The following is a 13,529-nucleotide window of genomic DNA, read 5'->3' on the forward strand; positions in this document are numbered from 1 at the left end:
GCTAAGGGCTGAAGCACCTCTGTATGATTGAAATTCAGCAGCAGCCACATCTGCACGGTGGACACATGCAGTGTCTGGTTCCCAAACTGCAGCTCAGCCCGGCCCAGCCACGTCCACTGCAGTCGCCGATGTGGTCCCATGTCCAGGACTGGATGGTTCTGACCTAGGCAAGTGTCAAGGAGAAGGGTGGAGACACGGAATGGGCGAAACGAGGGGTTTAGGGGTTGAGGTGTCAAACTTTGCTCCTGCTAGTCCCTGCGGGGAGGAGGGTCCCAGCATTTTCAGACAGATACCTTGTCAAGCTTCCAGATCTCAGCCTTCTCTGCGCCTGCCTCCCTGGTGAGCCACAGGTAACTAGGAGCCCATCTCTAGACCCAGAGCCTAGCCCTGAGCCAGGCAGGTTCCATGCAAAAACACCAGAGAGAAAGCACTTGCATTTTGCCCTCAAGGAGCTCACAGTTTTAAAGACCCACTAAGCTGGATCTCTTCCTCCTCCTGTTTCACAGCTCAGGCAGGGTGAGCTTGAGACATCTGTTCATACTGGAAAGCAAGGAAGCTGTCAAAGGGGGAGTATTAAAGGGACCAAGAGCCTACCTGAGAGATGCTCTCTGACCAAAGACGGGACAATTAGAGCATTAAAAAAAAAAAAAAAAAAAAAAAAAAAAAAAAAATCTGCAATGTGTGATGGAACCACATAAAATATTTTAAAATCTATGAGTTCATAATGATATATTTTTAAAAGACGCCATTGGTTATATTTAAAACATACTAGAGAACCAACACATTATTTTTAAAACTAGTTAAAAATAATTGGAAGAGGAAACCATCAAGCCTTTCCTGAATAAACCGGACTTCAGGGTAAATAAACAGTTGGTGAAAGGAAGTTTCTCTTGAAAGCATTCCAGCTAATACATGAAGAAGGAATGACAGAACTAGATATAACTATTTCATAACCCCTAATGAAATGATAGACCTAAGCAATGGTAGAAACGCCTGCCTGGTGAAAAGCTGATGGAAAATTACATGTAATGTATAGACATGACTGACACACTGAAATCCGTTGATTCTTCTCAACATCACAAAGGGAGACAGGCTGAACCTGCCTCCTGGTGGAAGGACACATACCACCACTGAAGCGTTCTTGCCCGAGAAATCAAACCCAAATCTGGATAAGCCTCTACACCTACAAATCAGTTTTCAGGAAATAAAGGAGACAGAGAAATATGCTTGAAGACACCATGTGAATGCAATCAGGAAAATCCAGCCTGTGAATGAATAACCCACTTTCCTCCAGAAATAACTGCAAGGAGGATAAAATGGGAGATGGAAACCTATAGAGTAAGGGAGATGTAAGATAATGCAACCAAATGCAATGCATGGACCTTGTTTGGATCCTCACTAAACAAAATAACTAACAAAAAACTCCAAGGCAATCAGGGAAATATGAGCAATGACTGCATACTTGATACAAATTGCAAATTTCTAAATATTTGATAATTGTAGTATCCTTTTCTTAAAAAAAAAAAAAAAGAGCACTTATCTTTTAAATTTTGGGGGGGAATAGATGGGAGTACAGATTGAAGCAAGATTGGCCATGAGCTGATATATGTTGGAGTTTAGTCTGTCTACATTTGTATATGCTTGAAATTTATAATAAAAAGACTTTTTAAATGAGGGTGAAAATAACCCTTCTCAGACAAATAAAAAAACTGGTAGGGTTTTCCACCAAACTCCTCAATGAAGACACCTTTTTTTTTTTTTTTGAGACGGAGTTTTACTCTGTCCCCCAGACTGGAGTGCAGTGACATGATCTCGGCTCACTGCAACCTCCGCCTCCCAGGTTCAAGCAATTCTCCTGCCTCAGTCTCCCGAGTGGCTGGGATTACAGGCGTGTACCACCATGCCTGGCTAATTTTTGTATTTTGAGTAGAGACAGGGTTTTGCCATCTTGGCCAGGCTGGTCTCAAACTCCTGACCTCAGGTGATCTGCCTGCCTCAGCCTCCCAAAGTGCTGGGATTACAGGCATCAGCCACCATGGCCGGCCTGAAGGCACTTCTAGCAGATGTATTTTAAAAAGAAGAAGGATCAAGAGGCAAAGGAAATGGTGGCTAAAGCAATTGGCATGGTGGCAAATGTAAATATCCCTGAATAAATCATAATAATGACAATGTTGGAGGTTAAAAAAAGATAATTCTAAAATATGGAACAACAGTAATAAGTAATATGGGAATTAGAGCTGGAGTTAAGATTTTCTAAGATCCTTTTATTGTTCAGAAAGGTAGGAAGTGATATTAGCTAATCAAGGATACAGGTTAAAAATACAAGGGTATTCAATTATAAAAATAGAATGCCTAAGTTCTAAAACTGATATAGAAAAAAAATAAATTTTTTAAAAACGATCAATCAATCCAAAAGAAGAAAGAAAAAAGACAGCACAAAAACCCAGGGTAGAATCATATGTACATAGGTGCTCAATTTATTCTTCTTTAAATACAAGAAGAGTAAACAAAAACACAAAATAAGAAGTTAGAAACAGCCAATTAATTAATGAATAATAAATGAATTCATTATGAGTTTATTATTTATGAATTTATTACGAATTTGTTACTCATAATGGGCTAAAATTGACATCTTAAAAAGAGATTGTCAGGTTGAACAAAAACAAATTCTAGGTTTTTATAAGACCTGTGCCTAAAACACTAAGGGTATGGCAAAGTTAAAAGCAAAACAATCCCAGGGGAAATTCTAACAAAAGTAGAATACTGGCATGATTTTAAAGTATCTTCCCTGACAGACCGCTCATTAATTATAGCAAGGAGAAAAAATATTAACTATATGAGTGGAGAAAGCAAACAACCTCTTGGCCAGGTTGACAAAATTAACCTCATAAAGAAGGGGCAGATGAAAACTGTGTGCTTCAGGGTGTAAAGCCTTGAGAAGTACATGCCTGCCACATACTTAATATTTTGCCTGGGAATGCATAACCTGAATCTAATCATGAAGAAATATACCAACTTAAAATGAGGAACCATTTTTAAAAAGTAGGCCAGGAATGTGGCTCACGCCTGTAGTCCCAGACTTTGGGAGCCCAAGGTGGGCAGTTCACAAGGTCAGGAGTTCGAGACTGGACTGGCCAATATGGTGAAACTCCATCTCTACCAAAAATACAAAAATTATCCGGGTGTGGTGGTGGGCACCTATAATCCCAGCTACTCAGGAGGCTGAGGCAGGAGAATTGCTTGAGCCCGGGAGGCGGAGGTTGCAGTGAGCTGAGATTGCACCATTGTACTCCAGCCTGGGCAACAGAGCAAGACTCCATCTCAAAATAAATAAATAAATAAATAAATAAATAAATAAATAAATAAATAAAATAAAAAATATAAAAGGGGTCGGGGCCGGGCGCGGTGGCTCAAGCCTGTAATCCCAGCACTTTGGGAGGCCGAGACGGGCGGATCACGAGGTCAGGAGATCGAGACCATCCTGGCTAACACGGTGAAACCCCGTCTCTACTGAAAAATACAAAAAACTAGCCGGGCGAGGTGGCGGGCGCCTGTAGTCCCAGCTACTCGGGAGGCTGAGCCAGGAGAATGGCGTAAACCCGGGAGGCGGAGCTTGCAGTGAGCCGAGATCGCGCCACTGCACTCCAGCCTCGGTGACAGAGCCAGACTCCGTCTCAAAAAAAAAAAAAAAAAAAAAAAAAAAAAAAAAAAAAAAAAGGGTCGGACGCGGTGGCTCATGCCTGTAATCCCAGCACTTTGGGAGGCCAAGGCAGGCAGACCATGAGGTCAGGAGTTCGAGAACAGCCTGGCCAATATGGTGAAACCTTGTCTCTACTAAAAGTACAAAAAAATTAGCCATGCGTGGTGGCGTGCGCCTGTGGTCCCAGTTGCTCTGGAGGCTGAGGCAGAAGAACCACTTGAACCCGGGAGGCAGAGGTTGCAATAAGCTGGGATCATGCCACTGCACTCCAATCTGGGCGACAGAGCAAGGCTCTGTCTCAAAACAAACAAACAAACAAAAAAGTAAAAGGACCGTATTCTCCAGAAATGTCAGTGTCATAAAAGGCAAAGGATGGCGGATGGGGAACTATTCCAGACTAAAGGAGACTAAAGAGACATGCCAACTAAATGTTACAGGTGATACTAGACTGATCCCTTCCTGGACAAAAAAATGAAGTCATAGAAGACATGATGGGTCAGTTGAAACAATTAGAATGGCTGGGCGGGGTGGCTCACGCCTGTAATCCCAGCACTTTGGGAGGCTGAGGCGGGCAGATCACGAGGTCAGGAGATCAAGACCATCCTAACATGGTGAAAACCCCATCTCTACCAAAAATACAGAAACAAAACTAGCTGGGCGTGGTGGCGGGCACCTGTAGTCCCAGCTACTCGGGAGGCTGAGGTGGGAGAATGGTGTGAACCTGGGAGGTGGAGCTTGCAGTGAGCCGAGATCACGCCACTGCACTCCAGCCTGGGCTACAGAGTGATACTCTGTCTCCAAAAAAAAAAAAGAAAAGAAAAGAAAAATTAGAATATGGAGGCTGGGCGCGGTGGCTCATGTCTGTAATCCCAGCACTTTGGGAGGCTGAGGCAGGAGTTTGAGACCAGCCTGGCCAACATGGTGAAACTCCGTCTCTACTAAAAGCACAAAAATTAGCCAGGCGTGGCCGGGCGCAGTGGCTCAAGCCTGTAATCCCAGCACTTTGGGAGGCCGAGACGGGCGGATCACGAGGTCAGGAGATCGAGACCATCCTGGCCGACACGGTGAAACCCCGTCTCTACTAAAAAATACAGAAAACTAGCCAGGCGAGGTGGCAGGCGCCTGTAGTCCCAGCTACTCGGGAGGCTGAGGCAGGAGAACGGCGTGAACCCGGGAGGTGGAGCTTGCAGTGAGCTGAGATCCGACCACTGCACTCCAGCCTGGGCGGCAGAGCGAGACTCCGTCTCAGAAAAAAAAAAATAAAAATTAGCCAGGCGTGGTGGTGGGTGCCTGTAATCCCCGCTACTCAGGAGCCTGAGGCAGCAGAATCACTTGAACTTGGGAGGCGAAGGTTGCAGTGAGCTGAGATAGCACTACTGCACTCCAGCCTGGGGGACAGAGTGAGACTCCGTCTCAAAAAAAAAAAAAAAAATAGAATATGGAAAATAGATCACAATACTTATACCAGAGTTAAATTTTTGAAATTGATAAATGAACTGTGGTTATATAAGAGAAGACTTTTATTCTTAGGAAATATGTACTAAAGTACTTAGGGGCAAAGGGCCAGCATATACGCAATTTATTCTCGAAGGTTCAGAAAAATAAAAGTCTCTCTATACATACATATATACACACATATACACAAACAAAGGGCAAATGGTAAAAGCAAACGTTAACAAAATGTTAACAAAAGGTAAACTTGGATAAAGAGTATGTAGGTATTCTTTGTATTATTCTTGTAATTTTTCTGTAAATTTGAAATTATTTCCAAAGAAATTTTTTTAAGTAAAGGAATAAGCCAGGTGCGGTACACACAGAAATATACACGAAGAAAAAAAAATCTGAACCTGATGAAACCTCTAGATCTAACTTTCATTATTAAAAAGTTTAAGGAAGCCAGGTACGGTGGCTCACACCTGTAATCCCAGCACTTTGGGAGGCTGAGGCGGGAGGATCGCTTGAGTCCAGGAGTTCGAGATCAGCCTGGCCAACATGGCAAAACTGTGTTTCTACAAAAAATACAAAAATTAGCTGGGAGTGGTGGTGCACAGCTATAGTCCCAGCTACTTGGGAGACTGAGATGGGAGAATCACTTGAGCCTGGGAGGCGGAGGTTGCAGTGAGCCACCCGAGATCGTCACACTGCACTCCAGCCTGGGTGACAGAGTGACACCCCCTCTCAAAAAATACAAGTAAAAGGACAAATTGCATACTTTGAATGGTTAAAATGGCAAATATTATGCTAGTTATATTTTACCACAATTTAAAAAAAAGGTATGCAAAAGATTAAGAACTTCTCTCCATGCAAAAACAAAAAGCTAAAAATAGAAAAAGATAAACTGGAAAGACAATAACCAAAGAAAGTTGGTATACTATTAATACCAGAAAAAAACAGACTTCTAGACAAAAAGCTTTATTAGAAAGAAAGTCACTTCATAATAATGTTTCATTGACTCTGGAATTTCTAAACCTGCATGGTCCATCATAGTAGCCATCAGCCACATGTAACTATTTAAATTTAAACTGATTATGACTGAGCGCGGTGGCTCACGCCTGTAATCCCAGCAATTTGGGAGGCCAAGGCAGCTGGATCACCTGAGGCCAGGAGTTTGAGACTAGTCTGGCCAACATGGTGAAAGCTCGTCTCTACTAAAAATACAAAAATTAGCCGGGCATAGTGGTGCACACCTGTAATCCCAGCTAATCAGGAGGCTGAGTGAGGTAGGAGAATCGCTTGAATCCAGGAGGCGGAGGTTGCAGTGAGCCAAGATCAAGCCATTGTATTCCAGCCTGGGTGAGAGAGCGAGACTCTCTCTGTCTCAAAAAAATTAAAATAAAATAAAATAATAAACTGATTACAATTAAATGAAATTATTTAGTTCATCGGTTATATTAGCCACATTCCAAGTACTTAATTTCCATCAATGACTATCATACTGAATAGTGCAGAAAATAATTTTTCCATCATTGTAGAAAGTTCTACTGGATGGCACTGTTAAACTATTTTAACCTTCTAACAAAATAGCCAAAAAATATATATACAGTAAAACCAGTATGATTAGCAATTTTGAAAAATTCACCATCATAGTGGTAATTTTAGCACACCTCTCTCAGTAGTAGATCAAGTAGACAAAAACTACTAACTTTACAGAAGATGTAAACAAAACAATTAACAAGGTCAATTTGGTGAAATATGTAGAATCCAGTTAAGAATACACATTCTTCTTAATCACACATGAAACAGGTAAAATATGACCATCTACTAGGCCATAAAGAAGTCTCAATAAACTGCAAAGATTCAGAATCATAGAAACCATGCTCTTTGGCCACAGGGGAATGAGGGTAGAAATATAAAACAAAAAAATAACTGAAGAAAAACTTGTTTGGAAATTAAAAATATATTCTTCTGAAAAACAAAATAAAGAAAAAATAATAGAAATTTAAAAATTATTAGAACTAAACAATAATAAAAATAATACATAATAAAAACTTATGGAACATCCCAAATGTCCATCAACAGCAGAAAGGGTAAATACATCCATACAATGGAATATGACTCAGCAAAAGAAATGAATAAACGAATGATACCCCTGACAACTTGGATCACTCCCACGGACATTATGTTTCGTGAAAGACATCAGACACAGCAGAATACTGTATGATTCCATTTACATGATGTTCAAATACAGGCACAAATCTATGGTGATAAAGGTTAAAAATAATGATTTCTCCTGGAAGAAGACATTGACCGGAAAGGGGGCATGAAGGAGAGAGCCTTCCACAGTGCTGGAAATGTTCTGTATCTTGATGGGGGTGTGAAGGAGGTAGATACATGGGTGTATATTAATATAATAATTTATGAAGCCTTATAATTAAGAATTGTGCACTTTACTGAATACTAGTTATATCCCAATCTGAAAAATCTTTTTGGCCAGGCACAGTGGCTCACCGAGGTGGGTAGATCACCTGAGGTCAGGAGTTCGAGAGCAGCCTGGCTAACATGGTGAAACCCCGTCTCTACTAAAAATACACAAATAGCCGGGTGTGGTGGTACACGCCTGTAGTCCCAGCTACTCGGGAGGTTGAGACAGGAGAATCACCTGAACCCAGGAGGCAGAGGCTGCAGTGAGCCAAGATCACACCACTGCACTCCAGTCTGGATGACAGAGTGAGACTTCATCTCAGAAAAAAAAAAGAAAAATCTTTTAAAACTTTATAGGATGCCACTAAAGCAGTATTGAGGGGAAATGAAGTCTTAAAAACTTTTATTTGGAAAAAAGTCTGAAAAGACTAAAAATCAATATTAGAGAAAGAAAACAGAACAAATTCATAGAAAGTCAAAGGAACTGATGAGAGCAGAAATTAATGAAACTACAACCCATGCTTTCTCATCCCTCCGTAGGAGCTGACATTTTTCTTCATATCTATATCCTGTCCAAAGGTCCTCTCCTCTTCCTTTCTTGCCACCCCCAGTCTCACCCCGATCTCCAATTTCCTCTCCCTAGTTCCTCACTCTGGCTGTAGAAACTGGAGAAACAGTCAAGGGCATCACAGAATTCTGTGGGAAGGCACTTTCTGGGATGGTACAGGTAGCAGAGTGGGGAGACCGGCCAGCAGCGTGGTGACAGGACCAGTATAGAAATGGCTGGACTTGGATCTTCAATAAATAATTCTTTCTCAGCTTCCTCTTCCTCCTCTTCCTCCTGAAGGACATAAGGATTTCAAGGGCCCTTGGGCTCCCTTCTTTGGTCTAGTCTTCTCTCACTCTCCTATTCTCCCTGCTCTTACCTCCTCTTCCTCTAGTCTCTTTTCCTCCTCGTCTTCCTGCTCCAAGAACAACTTGTCAAGCCGCTGGAGCTGGAAGAGGTGGAACTGGCGCTGCAGCTCCTCAGAGGTACTCAGGCTCTGCAGCATCAGCTGGGGGAGGCGGTTGGGAAAACAGAGGCCAATCTCCTCCAGCACGGCCCCCTCCAGCCAGCTCGAGCCAAAGCTCAGGAGACGGTCCGCCATATAATGCCTGCAGCACACACAGCCCGGGCCAAGCCTCAGTGTGGGTGGCAGCATGGCCCAGCCTCCCCCTCAAGAATGTAGGTCCCTCTGTCCCTCTGCCTGAGTCACACACCCTACCTCACCTCTTCTCTCCCACTCCCTTTCCACCAATGCATGACCACCTCCACTTTTTCTTTTTTTTTTTTTTGAGACAAAGTCTCGCTCTTGTCACCCAGGCTGAAATGCAATGACGCAGTCTTGGCTCACTGCAACCTCCACCTCCCGGGTTCAGGCAATTCACCTGCCTTACCCTCCCGAGTAGCTGGGATTACAGGTGCCCACCACCACGCCACCACTCCTGGCTAATTTTTGTACTTTTAGTAGAGACAGGGTTTCACTATGTTGGTCAGGCTGATCTTGAACTCCTGACCTCAGGTGATGTGCCCACCTCGGCCTCCCAGAGTGCTGGGATTACACACGTGAGCCACCGCGCCTGGCCAGCCATCTACATCTTTCTCTCTCCTCTGCACAGCCTCTTTTCTCATCTCCCCTATAAGACTCAATCTGTCCACTCTCCAGATCTAGGCCTCCCATCCCCTACCCCTCCAGACCTGCACTCACTGATAGAAGTGCTCAAAAGTTGTGGCCAGTTCCAGACCAGAAAGGACCATAATGGGTTCCAGGTGCCGCTGAAGCTGCCCCAGCATTTCCACTCCAGGGGCTCCACCAATCAGGCCACCCTGGATCTGCTGGTCAATGTACCTGGCAAACTGCTCACTCATCTGGGGGCAGTGGAAAGGGCATGGGCAAACCATGAATGAGGGAGTGGAGGAGACTGGGGAGCGAAAGGAGGTGAAAGGGCAGAGCAGAAAGAGATGAACTTGGGACATGACCTTATAGCCCTGTGGGGAGCTGGTGGGACTCACGTGAGCAGCAGTGAGGAAGGACTGCTGCAGCAAGGCGCCAGAGAAGCCACTGCGCAGAGCCAGCGTGAAGGCTGCCCGAGGCCCAAACAGCTCGGAGCCTGCTCTCTGCAAGTGCTCATAGAGTTTACAGTAACGAGGCACAAAGTCTGGGGCCCCCCAAGCTGCAGCCAGGAATCTGCCGACCTGAGGAGAAAGGCAAGAAATGACATAAAAGGAGCAGCCCCTCCCCTCCGCAGACTTCTGCTTGCTTCTGCCCACCTGCTCCTGCACCACGCTCAGCCAGCATTGGGTTATGTTCCTCAGGCTGCTACTTGGAAGCGCTGGCAAAGGCGCCGGGCTCCGGTCCCGACCCTTACTGTTCTTGCTGACTGTAGAGACAGAGGGAGAAGGAAGAGGTTTCATCTCAGCCTCTAGGTGAGTACACCGGTCTTGGGTAGTGATCTCCTGGAAAGGCCAGGAAGTCTCAGGGGCCTGGAAAGGCTGGTAGCAAAGCAGCAAGAGTAAGATCCAGGGAGAAGGGAGCCAGATACACCACTGCCCACAGTCTAAGCTCTATTGGCCACGGTTGGGACTTACAGGGCCGAGTGGATGGCTCAGGAGAAGGCCCAGGAGGAGGCTCCACATGCACCAGCAAGTGGCAAAGGCGACGAACTCGAGAAGCAAAGGACGCTGCTCGACTCAGGGGGTTCTGAGAGCTCTCTCTCTGTTCTAAGTACTGATCCAGCAGCCATCCCAGGGCACTCACACCTTCCGCATCTGAAAGAAGACAGGTCAGGAACAGGTCTCCATGGGAGATGGGAGAACAGACAGCCCAGGGCAGAGGAGGGAGAAAGATCAATTGTACAAAAAGGCTTGAGGGATAGTGGGGCCCTAGTCCTCCCCTCACCAAGGTTTGCTTCAGCTGGAGTCAGGGGAGATGGTAACAGGGTGGGGATGGGGTAGTGGGGAAGATTCAAATACTAGAGTCTCAGGGAGCAGTGCCTGGGGCAGGAAGGAGAGAGGAACATTGAGGTGACAGGCCTTCAGGGACAAAGACAGGAACCAAAAGAACCAAGAGCATTAACTCAGGTGATCCCTGGGAATAAGGACAAGGAACTGGTTAGTGGGGCCAGGTGTCAGCATGGTTACCGGGAGAGGTGATGTTCTGCACCAGGGGGCTGACCAGGGCCTCCCAGCAGGTCTTGCCCAGTGCTTGGGCGGCCTCATCATCAGGGAGGAAACGGTCGGCAAAATTCTGCTCGTGGCGCAAAACCCTGTTCAGTCTGGGAACAAACAGTGCACAGTGGAGGGTTAAAGGCACTGATTTCCCAGAGGCCTCCATTCAAGTGCAGATCAGCTCCCAATCACCCCTGTTAGGTCCCTGACCCAACTTGTCCCAATCAACACAAACTTCTCACCTATGTTCAACTTCCCCCTCATGTCCTGGCTGCAGCTTTCCCTTCCAGACTCCCACAGAAGCATCCCTCCTACTTCTTAGTGCCCTGTTCCCTTACCCATCTTCCTTCCTCAGGCCCCACCCACCTGGGACAGAGCTGGAGGAGGCGCCGGCGGTCCTCTGCTATGTCCCGGCTCCAGGCTTGTGCCCGAATTGTGTAGAAGAGACATGTTCGGCGACACAGCTGCTCCCGGAACAGTGGCCAGAATGTGGGCTTAGGGCCCAGGACCTCCACACCCCGAACCCGGGTGTCAATGCCGCCCTGGAACATGCACAGACTTATCTGTCACCTAAGCCTCTTGAGCCACTAAGTACTACCAAAGCCAAGCCTCCTGCCCTGAGCTCCCTAGAACTGCTCAGGACATCCCCACATCTCTGAGACTCAACAGGTCCCTGGGCCATCTCCCAAGCAGATCAAGGAGAAACCTTGGCTAAAGCCCTGGCCTCTAGATGTTAGAGAATGCAGCCACTCTGGAGACCCTGTGCCACCTCCTCCTCCTCAGCCCTGGCTGATGCCCTGGCACCACCTGCTGGCAGCGCTTTATGCGGATCTGGATGATAGGCCAGAAGCGGTTCAGATTCTCCAGGAGGATCACCCGGCTGGCAGAGGGCATCACATTCACCTGGCAGGGCAAGGGAGAAGAGGGAAAGGAGAGAGCTGTCACCTCCAGAAACAGGGTTGGAAAAACTGTTGACAGTAACCAAGTTGGTCATGGTGTGTGCCCTTCACTTCTCCTGCAGAGCCCAGGGATGAACGTGGCTCTGCATCCCTAATCCCACTCTCACTGCTTACAAGGCAATGCCTTGCCAGGAGGAAGGGATGTCACCATTCCCCAGGGACTAGGTCCTTCCCACAGGCACTGGGACAAAAAGAAGGACGTGGAGCAAGGTGAAGGGGGGCACAAGGGTTCCCACCGTGTTGAGCTCAGTGCTGATGCAGCTGGTGCTGTCACCCCCAAACACCACCACCCTGGCTGGCATGTAGCTTGAGTCCTCACTGGCCACCAACAAAGTGAGCTGCCTGGGAGAGAAGAAAGGAAACAGTCAAAGCTTGGCCTCTGGACATTGTGGCTCACACCTGTAATCCCAACATTTTGGAAGGCTGAGGTGGGAGGACTGCTTGAGGCTAGGAGTTTAAGATCAATCTGGGCCATACTGCAAGACCTCACCTCTACAAAATAAAAATAAAAGAAAGAAATAAAAAGGCCAGAGCCCTGGTTTTAGTTCAAAACTATTTCAAGCCACCACTTCTTTCTCGGGCACCTGTTCCTCTGCTGGCTCCTGACGCAGCTGTCCCCACAAGACCCTGTGCTCTTCCCTTTATATTCCGCCAAAGTAACTTAATTTAAACCCACGGTTTCAACTGAAAATTAATACACAGAGGACTCCAAATCCACATCTCTATCCCGGACCACTCTCCTGAGCTTTCATGCTGTGTCCCCAACAGGTCATGTCATGTCCCATAGGTGCCTCAAAGTCAACATGCCCAAATGAAATGATCATCTGTCCACGTAAACTTGTCCCGCTTCCTATTTCTCCCCTGGGAAATAAAACTTCTGTGCACCCAGTACTCAACTAGAATGCTGTCACTGTGGCCTTCACCTTCTCATGTCTTCCCTCACCCAAAGGCAAGCCTTGTGGACTCCACCTCTGAGGATTTCCCAGTCCATTCCCACTCCTGCTGTCTAACTGAACACATGGATCCTTTCTCTACTAGACCACTGCATAAACCTTCCATCTCTTTCTTCTGATCTCCAACCCTAATTCCCACAATTGCCAGAGTGAGCTTCCTCAATAATAAAATCTAGTTTTCGGCTGGGCGTGATGGCTCACGCCTGTAATCTCAGCACTTTGGGAGGCCGAGACGGGTGAATCACGAGGTCAGGAGACAGACCATCCCGGCTAACACGGTGAAACCCTGCCTCTATTAAAAATACAAAAAATTAGCCGGGCGTGGCAGCCGGCGCCTGTAGTTCCAGCTACTCGGGAGGTTGAGGCAGGAGAATGGCGTGAACCCGGGAGGCTGAGCTTGCAGTGAGTCGAGATCGTGCCACTGCACTGCAGCCTGGGCCACAGAGCAAGATTCTGTCTCGAAAAAAGAAAAAGAAAAAAAATCTAGTTTTCTCTCTTCCCTTCTTAAAATCTTCTAATGGCTCTCCAAGTTTTGGAATAAAGTTCAAACTGCTTAGCTCACAAAACACTTTGTGATCTGCCTTTGCCTACTTTTCTGGCCTGTATCTTCTGCCACTTAGATATACAGTTTTCATTGCAGCCAAACATGACTACTGAAGTCCTTCCAAATACAGTTTCTTACTTCCATTTCGCACATATGCTGTCCTTGTGCCTAGAATATTGCCCCCGCTTTATCTACCTAATTTCAATGTCAAAACCCAGCTCAGTCACCCCCTCCTTCCAGAAGGAAGTCTGCTCTGATGCCTGTCAGTCTCAGGTCCACATGTGGACAGCAATGCTTTTTCTTA

The 13,529-nt window shown here is 46.2% G+C and overlaps 1 protein-coding gene across 6 annotated transcripts in view; it reads right to left on the bottom strand.

Moving 5' to 3' along the window:
• Positions 1 to 13,529, bottom strand: part of CUL9 (cullin 9) — a 44,215-nt gene that overhangs the window by 11,308 nt on the left and 19,378 nt on the right. For all 6 annotated transcript variants that reach the window (XR_013416371.1, XR_013416372.1, XR_013416370.1 and 3 more), the window contains 11 exons: positions 11,965 to 12,070; positions 11,577 to 11,672; positions 11,136 to 11,311; positions 10,743 to 10,876; positions 10,191 to 10,370; positions 9,873 to 9,982; positions 9,615 to 9,797; positions 9,310 to 9,470; positions 8,488 to 8,716; positions 8,213 to 8,402; positions 18 to 163 (listed from right to left, as the gene is read on the bottom strand). Coding sequence is in view for 3 of the 6 variants with exons in the window: in XM_077999894.1 (XP_077856020.1) it covers positions 18 to 163; positions 8,213 to 8,402; positions 8,488 to 8,716; positions 9,310 to 9,470; positions 9,615 to 9,797; positions 9,873 to 9,982; positions 10,191 to 10,370; positions 10,743 to 10,876; positions 11,136 to 11,311; positions 11,577 to 11,672; positions 11,965 to 12,070 (1,711 nt within the window). In the remaining 3 variants the exon portion in view is untranslated. The remainder of the gene's footprint in view (positions 1 to 17; positions 164 to 8,212; positions 8,403 to 8,487; positions 8,717 to 9,309; positions 9,471 to 9,614; positions 9,798 to 9,872; positions 9,983 to 10,190; positions 10,371 to 10,742; positions 10,877 to 11,135; positions 11,312 to 11,576; positions 11,673 to 11,964; positions 12,071 to 13,529) is intronic.

This window comes from Macaca mulatta, chromosome 4, assembly GCF_049350105.2.
Source record: "Macaca mulatta isolate MMU2019108-1 chromosome 4, T2T-MMU8v2.0, whole genome shotgun sequence".
Taxonomy (NCBI): Eukaryota; Metazoa; Chordata; class Mammalia; order Primates; family Cercopithecidae; genus Macaca; species Macaca mulatta.